Here is a 19,723-nt window from a genome sequence, read left to right as displayed (position 1 = left end):
CCGCTTCGTACCATCGCCATGGGCACGAAGAAACATGCACTTCGCTTTTGCAATTGCACCGTCACACAGTTGCGAGATAGAGTGAGGGAATAGCCGAACACGAAGAAAGGAAAATGAAATGATTTAAGGAAGCACTACGGCGCTAGTGCGAAGTGAGGAGGAAGAAAGAAAAACGAAACGAACCAAATGATGTCATTTCCATTTTTCCAAACCCGCAAACTCGGTACAGACTCTCAAGTCTATGTTAACTCATCCGAGTCTGCACAAACTCACACGATTTCACTCAATTTTTGATTCTACTCACGATTTAACTCAAAAAAACTCTATGAAATTGTGATCCTCATGATTTTTCGAGTTTAAACATGATTTTGATAACCATACCTCAGAATATAAATATATATTTCTGAAACTCTTATTAATAACGTTTCTCTGTCCAATTTAATTTCTAAATTACTAATTAAGTAGTGTTTTTATTGGTCTTTAAAGAATTCACACCACGTTTTACTAAAAAACTAAAATGACAAAACACATTCCTTAATTTCTTTTTGAGTAGTTATTTGTCCACACCTTTCCATTTATATATTCTATATATAATACTTATTATTTATCTTTATATTTCTTTTCTCATCATGTAATACTTATTATATATACTTAAACTTTTTCATCCTCTCTCTTTTCCTTGATATTAATTAATTAGAGATTGATATCTACCCATCTTTTTTCTTTACTCTTTGTTTCTTATTTAATTACTTATTTGCTTCTTGTATAATTTTTTTTATATATTCATAAAAATCAAAGAAAAGTAAATATCAGAAATTTAGAATAACTTAGACGTATTGGGTTAGACCCGTCAATTGCTTGTACAGTCTTTATGTTTTAATCTCTGCAACTATAAATTATTACTAGCTAATTCAGTCCCTGTAAAAAATACATTTTAACAACTTTTAATTTCTATAATTTTAAACAACAGAAACTAAAACAGATTAAAAGAATAGATTAGTACGAATTAAAATAAGTAACTTTTAGACGTAAGAACTAAAACATAAAAGATTATATAAACTTAGAGTCGGAATAAGTAATTGTTAAATCTTTATTTTTCTAATACTACAGAGAGTAACAATCTTCAGGAAAAAAAAAAAGAAGAAATTAAAAGAGTAGATAGTAACACACAAGCATAGTAGTAAGTAGTGGTTGCTCTCTCTTTCCTAATACTATATATTGTTATCCTTCCTTTGCTCCTTTGTGTGCTTCTCGTGCCTTCTTTCACTTTATAACTCACTCTCACCCCTTCCCTCATGTGATTTCTTCTTCCCCTTCTGCACTTCTTCATCTCCTTCTTCACTCACACATCAAAATAACCAAATTCTCAAAAATTACCCTCAAAATATCAACCACAGCACTAAATCTTTGATGATGCCCCCTCAGCAAGAAACCTCTATTACATCAAACATTCCGGCCATCCCCAACCGGCCGGAAAACAGCTACGTCCATGCCGAACCACCGAGCTCCGCCACCAACGACATTAAACCCACTTTCACGAGCAATGACATTCACAACAATAATTCTTCTCAGCACCACCAAGCAGCTCCTTCAGCACCCAGATTTTCTGTTCTTCAGCAATCCTTGCGCCCTGTTACCCTCAAAGTACGTACTCATCAATTTCTCATCACACACAAACATATATTTATTTTTTCATCTCCTTTAATTAATTTCTTCTTTTTTGGTGTACTTTTTTTTCATTGTTTCTATATTTAACACAGATTCTGGAATTTTTTTTTCCTCTTAAGCTTCTAAAATGAAGAAACTATTTCTTTAAAATAAACTAAATCGAAAGGCATAGGAATACTTTTATTTCTAAAATAATCACTTTTTTTTTTTGAAAAAGAGTAAATAATATATACTCTAATAATGTAAAGATATATTTTTTCTAGCTACTATCAGTTATAAACTCACATGTATAGTAACTTTTATACTAAATAAATACCTTAAATATCATACATACTATAATTTCTTATTTGCAGTGTAAAGTTATACTGAGAGTAGGTAGATATTAAACTCAGAATAATTTAATCAATAAGTAATTAATTAATTATATATTAAAAGAATTTTAACTCAATTGATGGAGTAAAATGTGTAAATATTATAAATTTTTAATATTATCTTTAATTCTTAAATATAAAAATAAATAAATTAATCATGTATTTTTAGTTAATCCGCAAATATGTTATTTTAGTTTTTCTAAAGTTTAAATATTTTTGCATGCTAGTTTGAGGATGTTTCCTACAGCATAACCTTTGGAAGGGACAAAAATGGTTGTGTATCTTCTCAAAAGCCAAAGCACACAAAGACAGTGCTGAATGGCGTGACCGGTATGGTGGGGCCAAGGGAGGTGATGGCAATGTTAGGTCCCTCCGGGAGCGGCAAGACCACCTTACTCACCGCCCTTGCTGGCCGTCTTGCCGGAAAACTCTCCGGCGCCATCACATACAATGGCCACCCTTTCTCCAGCTCCATGAAGAGGAACATAGGGTTTGTATCCCAAGATGACGTGTTATATCCTCACCTCACTGTGCTTGAGACTCTAACCTATGCTGCCATGTTGAAACTTCCCAAAAGTTTGACTAGGGAAGATAAAATGGAGCAAGCTGAAATGATCATTGTGGAACTAGGGCTGTCCCGGTGCCGGAACAGTCCTATTGGCGGTGGATCTGCCTTGTTCCGAGGAATTTCAGGCGGGGAGCGAAAGCGGGTCAGTATCGGGCAAGAAATGTTGGTGAACCCGAGTTTGTTGTTGCTCGATGAGCCAACATCCGGGTTGGACTCCACCACGGCCCAGCGCATCGTGGCGATGCTTCAAAGCTTCGCCCGAGCTGGCCGGACCGTGGTGACCACCATTCACCAGCCCTCAAGCCGGTTGTATTGGATGTTTGATAAGGTGGTGGTGTTGTCGGACGGGTATCCGATTTTCACCGGAAAAACGGATCGGGTCATGGATTATCTTGAGACCGTTGGGTTTGTACCCGCTTTCAATTTCGTCAACCCGGCTGATTTTCTGCTTGACCTTGCTAATGGTAAGTGATTTGACCAAATTTTATTAATCTCAAATGTTTGATTTTGTGAAAGTGACATGGGAGGAAGTTTAGGATTTTGTTTTGTGGCTTTGTGCATGTTAATTTCTCAATGGCACAATTGACCCATTAGGTAATGGACACCATGCATGTTGTTCAAAAGAGAGTGGTTTACACTTGGCCGTTATTAGGTAAGAGTTCATTTTCATAATTAAATAATGCGGGTGCAAAAGGGTTGGAGTTTCTTACCCATGAACCTTGTTTTCAAGGTGGCAATTGCAAATGGGGTCATTAGAAGCGGTGAATTGATAAGACTATACCATAATCCCTCTTTTGTCGGTTTCACAACATGTGAGTATCTTTTGTGAAAACGTGGATTGACACACGGGAAAACTTTATGTAATTAATTAATGTTAAAGGTGGTCAATATGGTCCACCTCCCATGACCTCATAAAGTTTAATTAGTAAGAGATGCGTATGTGTTTGGAATTGATTTGGGCTTTTACTTCCAATTAGCCCTGAAATCTTGCCCCCACGTTCAGATAGATGGGCTCATTTTCCAATCATAAGAAAACATCACAAACGGTTCATAGAAGAGGTTTTTCTTTATTGATAAAAAAAAGAGGTTTCTTTTTGAGATATACTACTATTCCTATAATAGTTTTTTATGATACTCTTCACAATATTATTTTTCTTTATCTTTATATCATATTGCTTGTTATTCTGTTTTCAATAATTTTTATTTCATGTTTTTATTTCTTTTTCCCCTTTTCAATCATATTGCTTGTTATTCTGTTTTCAATAATTATGTTTATTTATTTTTAGTGTAAGTGTTTGTTATTTATCTTTACGTTTTAGGAAAATGATACTTGCATTTTTTCTAAAAGTAAAGCTCCTTTAGCAGAATAGTTGTCCGTCTTTAATATTGTGCATGCATTTAAACATAGCCTTTTATTTTATCATCGATAGTCCTTGTACATTGTGTGATTGTTAGATTAACTATGCTATGCTATGAAAATTTAATAGTTTATTTAATCCTAACAACGAATTTAGATGAACAATTAAGCTCAACTTCCAGAATTTAAACAAGGCATTTGAATCCCAAAAATTATGACGTTGGAAGTATCGTCAATCATGATATTCATGATTATGCTTAGATTTCAGTTTTCTCATGAACACAGGAAAAAAAAAAGTTGGCATGACATGGATTGAACTTCTAGAGAGACATGCAAATGAACCTTCTAATTCTTTACATTTTGTGGGTTTGTAGGCATAGTTGCTGATGTCAAACAAGAAGAGCAGATAGATCACCATGAGGATCAAGCTTCAATCAAACAGTTCCTAGTTTCATCCTATAAGAAGAACTTATACCCTCTTCTGAAACAAGAGATTCAACAGAATCATAGAGAACTAGCATTTTTAAATTCAGGAACACCTAGAAGTAAGTGAAATTTTCTGGTTCTCTTGGCATTGCTTTATTTTTTCTTGTAGCAGTAAAGAGCAGGGCAATACAGCACCATGGCTAAGTTAGTAAATGATATTAATTAAATGCATGTTTGGTAGGTTCTGAGAACCAATGGACCACTAGCTGGTGGGAGCAATTCATGGTTCTGCTTAAGAGGGGTTTAAAGGAAAGGAGGCATGAATCTTATTCTGGTTTAAGGATTTTCCAAGTCTTGTCTGTCTCAATTCTCTCAGGACTTCTGTGGTGGCATTCTGATCCCTCACATATACAAGATCAGGTATCATGAGTCTATGTTTTATTTTGGTTTTTTGGTACTTTTTGTGAGAATTAAGAAATAAAGGGATATTAAATAGGACAGTTGATCAAAATCAACATTTACTAAACAATTTGCTTGGTTTATATATTCAGTTACACTCAATAGTTCACTTGGTTTAATTATTAATTTAGAGCTTATTCTTGTTTGCACTTTACTGTTTTGACTTTATACATAAAAAAATGTGTTTTAGTCCTAGACTAACAATTTTATAGATTTTGGTCCTTGACATTAGTTTTCTTCCAACTCTGATGACTTTGGCCACTGTAACTGCTACAAAAATTTTCTAGTAATTTAGAAATTTTCGAATGATTGTTAAACTGCCAGAAATTTTGTAGCAATCTTAACAGACACCGTAGACCATCTTAGTAATGCTGTTAACGACAGAGACCGAAACACATTAAATTTGCTCATTCAAGGACTAAAACTTATAATGCTTACATATAATGAAGTATAGGACCAAATTAATAATTAAACCAAGAAGTTACTTTCCCTTGTAGTATACTAGTACTCATATCAATGTTTATTTGCTTGTAACAGGTAGGCCTGCTATTCTTCTTCTCCATCTTCTGGGGGTTCTTCCCTCTCTTCAATGCCATCTTCGCTTTTCCTTTGGACCGGCCAATGCTGACGAAAGAAAGATCATCAGGCATGTACCATCTCTCCTCCTACTATGTGGCCAGAACGGTAGGGGACTTACCAATGGAGCTTGTGCTTCCCACCATCTTTGTAACCATCTCTTATTGGATGGGTGGACTCAAGCCTTCTTTGGTTACGTTTGTGTTGACACTCTTGATCATGCTTTTCAATGTGCTGGTTTCTCAAGGAATAGGCCTTGCACTTGGAGCCCTTCTAATGGATGTGAAACAGGCCACAACATTAGCTTCAGTGACTATGTTGGTGTTTCTTTTGGCTGGAGGTTACTACATTCAGCAAATTCCATTCTTTATTGCTTGGTTGAAGTACATTTCTTTCAGTCACTATTGTTATAAGCTTCTTGTAGGAGTTCAGTACTCAGTAAATGAGGTCTATGAGTGTGGACAAGGGTTGTTGCATTGTAAGGTAAGAGATTTTCCTGCCATTAAGTGTCTTGGTCTTGATAGTTTGTGGGGAGATGTGGCTGTTTTAGCTGTAATGTTCATTGGATACAGAGTTGTGGCTTATTTAGCTTTGAGGATGGGGCTGCATCATTGACTAGAGACTGCATAGTAGATCAAGGATTCATGGCCATAATATTGATTGACATCCTTGTTGTTTGGATCATTGGCCTCAGTAGAAGGGTAATTCGATTCTAGCAACAAGGGGAATATCTTATAATCCTTGTGATTAATTGATATGAAATGATGCAATTAAAATTTGCATAGTTGTAGTTCATATTTTTCATGTAACTTTCACTGTAATTTCAAATGCGACATATTTGAATCCCTGAGATTAATAGATATGAAATGAATGAAGCAATTAAGACTTATGCAGCTATAGTCCATAGTTTTCATATAACTTTTACAGTAATGTCAAATGCAACACATTTAAATCTTTGTGATTAATTGATTGAAATGGAGGAATTCAAATTAGTATAACTTCACAGTCCACATTTTTCATGCATTATTTATAGTAGTTTTGAATGAAAGAAATAAAGTTAAAATTGGAGCTGATAAAGCTAGCAAAAGAAAGATGCAACGCCCTTTGTTGTTTTTCTACTGCCCTGGCCATCTGAAGCTTTTAAGATCCAATAGTTCATTCGAACAGAAAACAAGGAATTATAGATAGGAAAACAAAGAATGAAGAAAAGTTATTTGTAATAAGTGGCTTTACAGAAGGTTCCTCCTCAACATCATTCATCCTAATCTCAACCACCAAATAATGGCCTTGCGTAAAAATGCTGTATTGTAGGAGTTTTATCTTACCAAATATATGTTTTACCTATTAAATTCTCCTCGTATTAGTCTCATCTTTGAGCAGCACTTCCTCTATATATGTTGCATATGTAAACAGGGACGGAACTAGGTAATGTAAAGTGTAAACCAACACGATTAGCACCGAGCCAGGTTCTAAATTGCAGTTGCGGCCATAGTTGCATTTTAATTATTGAAACTGCAAAAAATTACAATGGCCACGTGATTGTTGAGACCTCTAAAACAGAAATATTGTGGTCTTAATGGTGATAGTCACTACGGCCATAGTGATTTGTAACTAAGGAACAACATATTCTTTGTCGGTAATTTAGGTATTAAAATGCTGGCAACAAAACCACTTCGGATATTCAAAAAGTATAATGTAATGTTGGAAATTAAAACATTAGTTATGAGAATTTTCTCTTGTAACTTTCATTTTTTGGCTTTGTTGATCTATCAAATTAGTACTAAAATCTCTCTTTGTGATATTTTTTATCTTGATATACATATTTATATAATAAAATACATGAAAATACATAATTACATAAAATGATGATTTTATTTAATAAACATAAAGGATGAGTTCACGTGGGTAAAATGTTCACATCCACGTTAATCACCAAATTAAGAATTTATCAATTAAGGGAATGAAAACATTTTCGACTCAAAACAAGGTCGTACAAAATCCCAGAGAATAAACTAAAGACTCAATATGTGAAACAAAAATGATAAAAATTACATGTTCAAAATTTTATGCGATTAATATAGAAACCTATATTCCAATATCACTTATTATAACATCACTTGTTCCAAGGATTTAATCACATTCTACACCTTCACATTAATCACGTGTTCAGAGTAACACATCTCAATTATAACACATCTCACACTCATACAATTGATTGTCCATCATCATTGTGACACCCTCTACTCGATACATATATGTACTAATAAAAGGAAAATAAATCATAATTAATTAAAAGTTTTTAAAACACATTTAAATAAAATCCTTTCAACAGGGTAAAAGGCTCACATTCACTTTCTTTTACATCATATTCAAACTTGTCCAAATAAATAATAAAGTCATCTCGGCTCAAACAATGCCTCCTAAAACTTCATACAATTAATATAGAAACCTATACCCCAATGTCACATCTTATCAGAACATTGTGTCCCAATGTCTTTCAGCACAAGGTTCCTTAAAGCAATTCACCTAGTCATCTGTTCCCTCGAACACAAAGTTGAAGATCATCACAAGATTCAAACACAAACAACACACATGGAGTGAGTTATCACATTCCTAACTAATAGAGAAACAAGACAACTAGATATACATATCATATAAATGAGTTACAACTTACTTAAACATAACTCATGTAATTCTATCACTTTGTCATTTAAAATTCATTTTTCAATCATCAATCACATTACACATGAATCACACACTCCGATCAAGACATAATAACACATCAATTTCATAATAAACAAGCAACAAGTGTATGCAACAGTTATGCTAGGACTCAAGCCTATATGTAATGTGGTACCATGTCAGTGAAAAACTATCCTGAGACGCTTAGGAGTACATAACAAGACACACCACAACATGGGTATGTCAGGCTACTCTCACTAAGTAAAATCATAGGGAGACCAATCAGGGTCACGCTGTTTTGTGAGAATGCTCCAACCATGTGGGATCGGCATAGGCTTAAAGGAGCACTCAAACCAGGTGTATGTACCCCCAAGGCCTACACTCCGAAAATTCTGTTAGGGCCTCTCCCTCCTGATTCAGGTCCAACCCCTAAAATAATTTTTTGCATGCAGGTACTGTTCATGAATTATACAATACCCATGACTTCACACTCATGTTTTAAACACGTTTAACACATTGCGCTACAATTTAACACTGGTTCCTAAATAGGAAATCTACACTTTCTTTTTAACATTGGTTCCTAAATAGGAAACCTACACTTTTTCTTTAACACTGCGCATCAACACTTTTCTTATGATAACACTGGTCGGGTTATTGTATAATTCACGGCTCACAACACAAGTAATGTCACATCAAGTGTTAACCATACACTTATTCACAACTAAAACTTGTTCACAATTTCACATCTCATATTATCACAACCACCATCACATGTTTACATGTATATCACAGATTAACACATATTCAACTTTGCATTTATACTCAATCTCAATAACAATATTATAATCTCAAAGCAACATGTTATTCCACAATTCATCACAAATTCAATTTATAGACATTGCTCATGAATTATACAATACTCACGACCTCACACTTGTGTTTTAAACACGTTTAACACATTGCGCTACAATTTACTACTGGTTCCTAAATAGGAAACATACACTTTCTCTTTAACACAGCGCATAAACATTTTCTCAATATCAACACTGGTCGGATTATTGTATAATTCACAGCTCACAACATAATTATTGTCGCATAAGTGTTAAACACACACACTTATTCACAACCAAATATCATGCCCACAATTTAACATCTCATAATGTCACAATCAACCATCTCATGTTTACATGTATCTCGCAAATTGACACATTCCGCTTTGTACTACTCAATCTCCATAATAATATTATAATGTCATTATAAGAATTTATTACATCTCATAACTCATATACACATCACACAGTAATCATATTTGCATCACACAATATATATATATATATATATATATATATATATATATATATATATATATATATATATATATTGTAGATCAAGCTACATTATTTTTAATCAAAAGAGTTTTTATAACAATTAATTTAATATTACATAAAAAAATTACCACTAGGTATAAACCTTACAATTTTCTTTAATTTATTATTTTAGTATTACAATAAATATATACACATAACATGTTGATCATCGTCGTAGAAAAAATTAGAACAAGATAATAATTTGTATAAAATGTCATTGAATAATATTATTTAGAATATAATTCACTTAATAAAAAGAGTTCAATTTTTTTAAGGGTTCACACTCAACACAATAACACATCAATTTCACAGCAATTTCTCATTGGGACATCAACGAATTCATCAAACATATATAATTCACAGTTATAATTATAAGGATAAAATAAAAAATTACGGAAACACCCAAAGACTCATTCCAATTGATACTCTAAGGATCCATACTCATGTTTTCACTAATCCCCAAGTGTGAATAACTCATCCCTTACCTAGATGTAGTCACTCAAGAGTTCTCCAGTATCAATTGTGGCATTTTTGGTACTCTCTAGAGCTCCTCTTATGGTTGCTCTATTAGGATTCCCAAACGTTAGAAAGAATGAGAAGGGATTGAAACCTCCATTCCATGGTCCTAGGTGTGATGCATCTTTCTATGTTCACAGACATTATTATACAAATCCCAACGGTGAAACAGTCAGGAATTAAACGGTTAACCACATATCAAAATTTCACTGCAATCCAACAGTTAACGAGTCCAGGATTGTAGTTTTACCGAGACAGTTCTGAGTTTCTATGGGAAAGAAAAAGTTACAATGAAAATGATATTTCTATTAGCTTCAACATCTTTTCCTAATTCCCAATGGTGAGAAGGCTCGAAATTGAGTTTTGAATCTGGTGCTTACATTTCACGATGATCCAACGGTGAATGAGTCTCAGATCGTTGTTTTTCTGAGATAGATTTGATGGTATGCGGGAAAAAGAGGGTTTTGGAAGGAGAGGGAAAAACGAAATTAAAAGTAAGAGGAGACATCGTCAATGTGAAAACTGACCTAACACGTCTCTATTTATAACTAGGGTACTTACAACTTATTATTTACTCTATTTATTTATTTTTATTATTTTATAAAAAAGAATTCTATTTTATTCCCTAACAAATGAATAAATAAAATACTTTTTTCTCTCAAACCATCATTTTAATTAATAAAATTATTTCTCCTTATTTATTTAATTACAAAAGCCTCATCATTTTTTTAAAAACTCTATTTATTTTAAATGAAAAACCTTTTTAATTTAATTCACGAAAAATGGGATGTTACAATCATGTATCAAGTCACAATGATTATTCCACTAGTGTTATGGAACAAATACACTAAGACTCAATCCTATATGCAATGTGGTACCATGTCAGTGAAAAATCCCGTTGGACGTCTAGGAGTACATGACAAGACAGACCATACACTGGTAAGTCAAGTTACTTTCACTCGGTAAAATCATAGGGAGACCAGTCAAGGTCACGCTCTTTTGTGAGAATACTCCAACCATGTGAGATTGACACAGACTTAAAGGAACACTCAAACCGAGTGTATTTAACCCAAGGCCTAGACTCTAAAGAGTTCGTCAGAGCCATTTTCTCCTGTTTCAGGTCCAACCCAGAAAATATTTTAACACATAGACTCTATCTATGAAGTATACAAAACACACGACTCCTCAATTGTTCTCAAAATAATTTTAAATTGTCGCGCCTCGAAGTGATTCAACTTGTCGGGCGCCCACAGTGGATCCCATCATAATACTCATCGCTCATTAACTCAACGTCTTTAAAAGGTCTTGCAGTTGTGTAATTATATCGTTCATAGGTCATAACTCAACGCATACAAAATCTCAATACACATGTATCTTACAATCTAATACATACTCAATTTATCACTTACGCACAATCTCAATCACAATTTCATAATCTCAATATAATAAATTTATCATGCCTCATGAATCATATACATATCACACAGTAATAATATTTGCATGGTACAAAACACACATATATATTAAATCGAACTATATTGAAAAGAATTTCTACAACAATTAAATTAAAATTGTATCAAAAGAAATTACTATTAAGCATTAACTTTAATTACAACTTTCTTTAATTTATTTTTTATTACTTTTATTATTACAATGTATATATTACATGTTGATCATCATCGTGGGAAGATATAGAACAAAGACAATAATTTGTATAAAATAAACAATTAAAGAGAAAATTATTTAGAGTACAATTCATGTTAATTCGAAGAAAAAAAAAACTCAATTTATAGGGTTCACATTCAACACAAGAACACGTCAATAATTTTGCATCGGGACATCAATTGGTTCATCAAACATATATAATTCACAGTTATAACTGTAAAGACATAATCAAAATTGCAGAAACATCCCAAAATCCATTTCAATTGATTTTCTAAGGATCCATACACATGTTCTCATTATCCCCCAATTGTGAATAACTCATCCCTTACCTCTAAGCGGGTTCATGTGTGTAGTCCGGTAGTGGTAGTAGAATCTCTAGCGATTCCCTAATATTTCTCAAGTTTTTCCTTTGGTTACTTTGTTAGGGTTTTCAAGCATTAGAAAGAAGGAGAAGATTCAATTTCATTATCTCCATGCAAGAGACATTTCTCTCTACAAACATTATTTTGAAAATCCCAATGATGGGAATGTTCAAAAATGAGTTCCAAAGGCGCTGTCCAAATTTCAAGACGATCCAACGGTTAATAAATCTGAAATTGTAGTTTTAATGGGACATGTTTTGGTATATGCGAAAAAAAAGAGAATTTTGGGAGAGAAAAAAGAAAGAGAACGAATTTGGGAAGAAGAAAAAAATTAGAGACACATCTTAATCGTAAAAATTGACTTAGTATATCTCTATTTATATCTATGGTACTCTAAGCTTATTATTTATTATATTGTTTTATAAAAATTAATTTTATTTTACTATTTGATTAAATAAATAATCAATTAAACATTCATTTATTTTCTAAAACATCATTTTACTCTATTTATTTTTTAATACTATAAAACTCTTTCCTCTCATTTATTTAATTTCTAAAAATTCTATTAATTTTTTAAATAATTTTTTATTTTAAAAAAAACAGGGTGTTACACTCTTCTTCCCCCAAAAGAAGGTCAAAGAGTAGTTCATACTATGTAACATTTGTTATCTTCCTTTTTGTTACTTTCTCACTTGGGTGCATTCATTAATGATCCTCAAAAAATTTAAAATTGAAATATTAATCTAATTCGTTGAACGCTTCTGTTTATTGAATTTATATTGGATCAGCCTTCTGATCAAGATAGCTATGGAAATGATTTGATGAAAACAATTAATTATGCACATGGAACTAGAGGAAGGTCCTTTATATATTTTATATTGTCAAGGAAAAACTAAATAATTTTTGTTTCTGACCCTGTCACCGTGCTGCATCAAAGGAACCATACTTCCTACAAATTTGAAGCTGTTAAGGAAATGCAGGGATAAACACACAACATATATATTTTTGTTAAACTACTAATGATTTAAACCCCTTCAGCATCCATAATCACAAATCAATTGGTCTGCCTAAGCTTAGATCTATTTCAGATAAATGATTTCTTACCACATACAGAAGTATGTACATAAATACATATTGTAAAATTTATCTAGGGTCAGTTAGTCCTATAGTTGGTTGTATGAATTGTACCTTAAGACAATGAAAACTACGTGTGTACGTAATAAATTATGCAGTATAGTTATAGCGTGTTTCGTTGTTAGTTAGTCATGTGAGTTTCCATGTTTTCTTTGAAGCAAACATATATAGTTTCTGCATTATTTGATGAGTTTAATGTGTATACACACAAAAGAACCATTTTCCCACTTTCCTTACGTACTAGGGATACTACTTTTATTATTTTGGTACCATACCATTCCATCTATAGGCGTTAAATTCCTCAAGTATGATCAACAATCTCACTCAGTCATATTTTCTCATATTTGCAAATCATTTTGTTAATTTAAGCATCAGAATGTCTTTGTAGGTATCCTCATTTGTTTCCACCATTTGAGATATGAGATTGTAATGTAACAGGTTCACAAGTTATGCCGGGAATCCCGGGTAAGAGCAACTATATTTTTAATAATGTAGCTAATTTAGCACATTAGTTGTACAAAGCAGGAAAAATCTCTTCCTCCCTGCAAAAGTGTCTCTAATTTATTTGTTCTTAGACAATGACATGCTTGAATATTTTCTGCTGTTTTTACTTTAGTGCGATGAGAAGCAAATAATTGCTTTAAGCCATATTCGAAAACAGTCTAGTTGTGACAAGAATTAAAATATCAGTGTTCAAAGAGCCTTCATCTGAATTCCACACGGTATGCATTCCTTAGTGCTATATCACTATATCAGTTAAAAATGGTATGCATGCATTCCTTAATGTTATCAGCGATATTGTAGAATATATGGATCCAATAATATCTGTGAAAATTGCCTTAGGTAAAGCATCAGATGCTACAGCATATTATTATAGGCCTCCATTTCAGTTTATTCCATTCCCCCAAGAGGGTTGGTTGCTGGCAATTTGATGGAATAGCATTGAACTTGTGAGGTAATGTTATTCTCAAATTCATCTATAAATAGATGTCTCTTGCACTCTCCTAGATAACTGTAAGAACATTTTTAGCAAACTAAACACACTTCTCTTAGAAGATAATTGTAAAATGGCATCACTCAAAGCTGAGAAACCTGTTGAATCTCAGTCATCAGGGCAGGTTAAGAAAGAACCTGCAAAACCCAGTGGTAGCACTCCAAAAGCTCCTTCTTCCAAGCCAGCTCCAAAGAAAACTCAGAAAAGGTCTCGTCCTAAACAGAAGGTAAATATCAATTTAAATTTGTCTTCATTCCATAGGAATGTGATTATTGGCCTATGCACAAAGTTAGTACTTATGTAAACACTAATATTGTATAAACTTAATTAGAATGCACAGATAGTATAAAGGTTTTAGCATGGTCAACCAATCATAAATTATTATATAAATGAAAATTGATCTTTTGTGATGACTATTTAAAAGTCACATTTTGGGTACTATTTAATTAATTGACATTGTAAAAATCTTTATACTGAGTGCGTATCCAAATTAAGTTCATATTTTGTATTCATGAATACCTGTACATTATTAAACTCTGTTCAATATGTGCTATTCATCAAAATAATCTTTTATGGTTTCAGGCAAGCAGCAATAAATAAGATATATTAGTAGAATGATGAATAAGAAAAATAGTTGTTGGAATCTTGTGAAGAGTTTGTAAGCATGCTGTCGTGTAGGGCTCTTCAACAAAATTTGATACCAGTACTTTACCTCTTGCTTCTGTTGCTTACTAGTCATCTGCATGTAACTTATTACAAGGCTAAGCTAAAATAAATAAAAGATACTTATTTATTAGTTATGAGAACATGAGATCATTAAAATAGGTTCTTGATTACACATTGTGTATGTATTTGCAAATTCACCTGCAGAATGTGCTTGACATATTTCTCGACTCTCTTTTAGTACAAGATTGATAAATTCTGGCAAGGTTTCTTTGTTCCTAATTTAAGCCTCTCTTTCAGACCTACCTCTACACGTTTATTGAAATTGTCAACACACCACCCTTGATAGCATTTTGAAACTTCTTTATACTCCGACATCGTCCTCAAGGTCGCTTTCGACAGGATCCACTACTCCTCGAACCACTCGAACCACCACCTCGACCCAGTTGTCTCCTGCTACTTAAATCTCCCGTCTACATTTACGGTTTTGAAATCGTCGCTTTTAAAAGTAGAAGTGGTGCAAGGCGTAGTAGAACTAAATTAACTCAACTTAGCTTTTGTTGTGTGGTACTTTAGCCTTTGATGAAGTCCTACAAATCTAATTTATAGTGAGCCACAAAGAATGTTTTAATGAAGCCATTGGACAAAAGCTATTCACTTTGCAAATGTATACATAGATAATTTATGTGTTAAGCTTAATTGCATTAATAACATGACATGTTCTTATTTACTGGTATACAAAATGAAGCAAAAGAGAAGGAATACATTTTTCAAACAGAACTTACAAGACATGAGAAAGAATATAATTAGACAGTGACACTGCGTAGCACAACAGTCTCAACAGTGAGTCCAGGGCCAAAACCAAATAACACACCCCATTCAAGTCCTTCACCAGTTGTGCCAAGTCCATTTTCTATTGACTTCTTCCTCATTTGATCCAAGATGAACAGCACACATGCACTTGACATGTTACCATACTCGCTAAGCACGTGTCTAGTAGCTTCCATTTTTTCATGCTTCAATCCTAACTTAGCCTCAACTTGGTCCAAAATTGCTGGTCCACCAGGGTGTGCAATCCAAAAGATAGAGTTGTAATCATCAATTTCTAAGGGTTTGAAGGCTTCAACCAAGGCCTTTTCGATGTTCTTGGAGATGAGTCCAGGAACATCCTTGAGGAGATGGAAAGTGAGTCCTACTTGGCGAAGGTGGCCATCAATAGCGCCTTCGCTGTCTGGAAGGATTGTTTGTGCAGTCCACACAAGCTCAAACAAAGGCTTTTCAGCTGGCAGAGGATCTGATCCAACAATGACAGCAGCTGCACCATCTCCAAACAAGGCTTGCCCCACAAGGCTGTCAAGATGTGTGTCACTCGGGCCACGAAATGTGACTGCTGTGATCTCCGAACACACCACAAGCACACGAGCACCTTTGTTGTTTTCAGCCAAGTCTTTTGCCAGACGAAGCACCGTGCCACCAGCAAAACAGCCTTGTTGGTACATCATGTAACGCTTCACCGATGGACGAAGTCCTAGTAGTTTTGTGAGCTGATAATCAGCACCAGGCATGTCCACACCACTGGTTGTGCAGAAGATGAGATGAGTAATCTTGGACTTGGATTGACCCCATTCCTTGATTGCCTTTGTTGCAGCCTCTTTTCCCAACTTTGGTACCTCCACAACAACCATGTCTTGCCTTGCATCCAATGAAGGAGCCATATAGGCACCAACACTCGGATTCTCCTTCAGGATCTCTTCATTTAAGTACATGTATCGTTTCTTAATCATTGACTTATCACCTGAAATGATAAACTAGTTTTCATTAATATTAAGCCAATCAAAGGTATTGAAAATAAACAATAGCTTTAGACATGCTTTTAATTTAAGTTATTTTTCATTGGTCTTTCAATTGAAAATTTGGGCTTTCTAATCTCAAATTTGAAATGTTATTTTTAGCCCTCAAAGTGAATTTGAGAGATTAAAAAAGAATAGATTTATAATCTTCAAAACAAAGTTGAAAGAGTAAAAAACATTATAAAAATGTGAGGAATCAAAAAAATAATTTTTTGTTTAAGAAACCAACTTAATAGTGCCTCAAATTGGACTAAATACATATTTAAGCATAATCAATATATATTATACAAAAGACAGCATGCAAACGTGTATATATACAATGAAATGACCAACAAATTGTTAGTCATAGTAGAACTAGACTCATCCCTTAAGAAAGGTGTCAGATTCGAGCCTTGTAATTATGAAGAAAAAAAAAAGATGTAATAAAAAAAAAAGAAATTCCATTAAAAGAAATCAGTCAAATTTTTCAATGAAACTCAATTATAAGCAAATGCAATACATATTTTCAGTGAAACTTAATTATAAGCAAATGCAATACATATTTTGCACACATATAGCATGATTATTAATAAAAAAAAATATGTATAATGAAATGAAGATAGGTGTAGATTAACTTACACATGCGCTTGAACTTTTCTTTGAGCTCGGTCATGTGATCACTGTTGGTGATTCTGAAATAATAGTCAGGATAGGTACTCTGGTCTACGCAGTTGGGAGGAGTGGCCGTGCCAATAGCCATCACGGTGGCAGGGCCTTCCGCACGTTGTGCCTTACGAATCTCTTCAACACTCACCATTTTCCTAATTTTCAATCTCTGCAACCAATTAATTAAGCTTCTTTGAACCCAATTAAAGAATGAAAGTGATAAAGTAGTGTAGTAGCTATGAAAGAAAAGGCTATGATATGATGATGGAGATCGATGCTATATATTATATATACACTGGTTTGGAAGGTTGGATATATATACAAAGTTGAAATGGGTAGGTAGGTAGATGTAGATGCAGATGCAGTGCATGCTTCTTCTGACTCATGGCTGCGTTTTCTTCCAATTATTTTTGGTGCATCGCATGGCTACGTAGACCGTTGACTCTCCTATTTTACCAACCCAATATAATTGTTTTTAGTTTTAGTTTTTTTATGAATAAGCACATTTTCATTGTGAGAAGCAACCAAGAGGATGGGTTGGGATAGTGAATAGAGAAGGTGATAGAGTCGTCATAGAAAACATGTGTAACATATGTTTTCTGTCTTGAATTCTGAAGTAAATAAGAGAGAGAAACTAAAAGAAAAAGTAAAAATAGAGTGGAAATAATATATATAATATTATTTTTTTTATCAAATATATGATGTTTGATATGGTAGAAAAATAGTGAGAGATAAAATAATAGAATGAAAATGAGTAGTAAAAAATGGATCAAATCATAAACAAGTATTAAAGGGACGTTTGTTTTACAATTTTTTTTTTCATTTCTGGAAATGTTATTTTCATGAATATATGATATTTTTTAGTATTTTGAGAAAAATAAATTTGTTTAATTATTAAAATTGATTGAGAATCTTTTTTATATTCACAGGAATATTTAAAAATGTGTTTGATTTAAGTTATTTTTTCTAGGAATATATGTTGAATTACTAAAATGTCATTTTTATATTAAATAACTTATTATATACACCTAAAAAAAACAACTCCAACATACTTGTATTTTATCTTTAGGTATTGATATTGAGGGTATAATCAAATTTTTACATAATTAATATGATTTTCACCAATAAGAATTCATATTCTCATCCTTTTTCCATGAAAATTATCTCAATATAAAATCAACGTAACCATCCCACTTTCTTGGGAATAAAAAATATCTTAAGAATAATATTTTTCGATTACATGGGCATTTCACCTGAAAATATATATTCTCATCTATCTCCACATTCACATGAATTCTAAAAGATTCAGTGAAACAAATACGCGTAAGATTATCTAATAATTTTTATCTATGGAAGAACTTGGACAGTTGGACCACACCATTAGATTGAAATGTATGTTTTGAAAATGTATATGTTTTGTTCTTCACAAGTTTCGCACTCTCCAAACGTTTTGTTCTTCTGTTGTAATTTATTCAATTTCAATTAATATATCATTCTTAATTTGATTATTATTCAAAGGAGTAAATTATATTGTAATTAATTTAATTTCAATTAAAAAGAAAACTTCTATCTCTATTAATTTGATTAATTTTATAAAGTAACTAAAAGCATCTCCAATGGGTAAAAATTAAGCAACCCATTTTGAGTTCTTTAGCTTATGCTTATTGGTCCATACAATGCTATATCATAGTTAAGTAATTCATATATATTTTGCTCCAAGTATAATTTTAAACAACTCTTAAATTATTTCTTTAAATGACAAGATTTTTTTTAAACTCATAAGTAAATGGGACTTACTTTCAAACAACCTAACATGACACCTAGATCATCTCCAATGATAAAATAATTAAGCAAAGAGTGTTTGGAACAAAACAACTCATTAAGCAACCAGTGGTAGAGAGACTTTAATACAAAACAAAAACACATTTCTATATATGTTGGGAACACACACCTTATGCAAAATCAAACATACATTTTGTTGCGTATCATGATCAACAAAAACACGTTTTTGTGAGGAATATTTTTGTAAGAAAAACTAAAGCAAAGGGTTGCTAATAGCAAACAGGGTGTTCCAATAGCAATGACATTCATATTAACCAAAAGACAAAAACAACTAGAAAAAAAGGGCTCTCAATGGCTCAAAATTAACCGTACGTGTTGTTGTTTTCATTTTTCATCCCCTAATTTCTAGAGAAGAGATCGTGAATATTTTAAAATTCAGACCGATGATTGATCTGATATAAATCAATATAAAAAAGTAAAATAATTATATATATGATATATATATATATATATATATATATATATATTATTAAAACTTTTTCAAATTTTTATTTTTAGTTCCTAATTTAAAATTTGATTAGTTAATGTTTGAATTTTTTTATTGGTATTTTTAGTCTTTGAATAATAATATTAACTAA

The 19,723-nt window shown here is 32.7% G+C and overlaps 2 protein-coding genes and 1 long non-coding RNA gene across 3 annotated transcripts; 2 read left to right on the top strand and 1 right to left on the bottom strand.

Moving 5' to 3' along the window:
- Positions 1 to 1,240: 1,240 nt before the first annotated feature.
- Positions 1,241 to 6,318, top strand: LOC100797574 (ABC transporter G family member 21). Its single transcript, XM_014766883.3, has 6 exons — positions 1,241 to 1,644; positions 2,267 to 3,071; positions 4,339 to 4,509; positions 4,632 to 4,810; positions 5,387 to 5,908; positions 5,998 to 6,318. The coding sequence occupies exons 1-6, from the start codon at positions 1,411 to 1,413 to the stop codon at positions 6,139 to 6,141; spliced, it is 2,055 nt and encodes a 684-aa protein (XP_014622369.1). The 5' UTR covers positions 1,241 to 1,410; the 3' UTR covers positions 6,142 to 6,318.
- A 7,755-nt stretch (positions 6,319 to 14,073) lies between these two features.
- On the top strand, positions 14,074 to 14,945 carry LOC100500354 (uncharacterized). The gene is made up of 2 exons (XR_413113.4): positions 14,074 to 14,371; positions 14,728 to 14,945. It is a non-coding gene; the product is annotated as an uncharacterized lncRNA (long non-coding RNA).
- Positions 14,946 to 15,433: 488 nt separating this feature from the next.
- CHS10 (chalcone synthase 10) lies at positions 15,434 to 17,581 on the bottom strand. Its single transcript, NM_001371381.1, has 2 exons — positions 17,277 to 17,581; positions 15,434 to 16,603 (listed from the first exon to the last, which is right to left on the bottom strand). The coding sequence occupies exons 1-2, from the start codon at positions 17,452 to 17,454 to the stop codon at positions 15,615 to 15,617; spliced, it is 1,167 nt and encodes a 388-aa protein (NP_001358310.1). The 5' UTR covers positions 17,455 to 17,581; the 3' UTR covers positions 15,434 to 15,614.
- Between the last annotated feature and the right edge of the window lie 2,142 nt (positions 17,582 to 19,723).

Source organism: Glycine max, chromosome 2 (genome assembly GCF_000004515.6).
Source record: "Glycine max cultivar Williams 82 chromosome 2, Glycine_max_v4.0, whole genome shotgun sequence".
NCBI classification, from domain to species: domain Eukaryota; kingdom Viridiplantae; phylum Streptophyta; class Magnoliopsida; order Fabales; family Fabaceae; genus Glycine; species Glycine max.
This window is presented reverse-complemented; position numbering and strand designations above follow the sequence as displayed.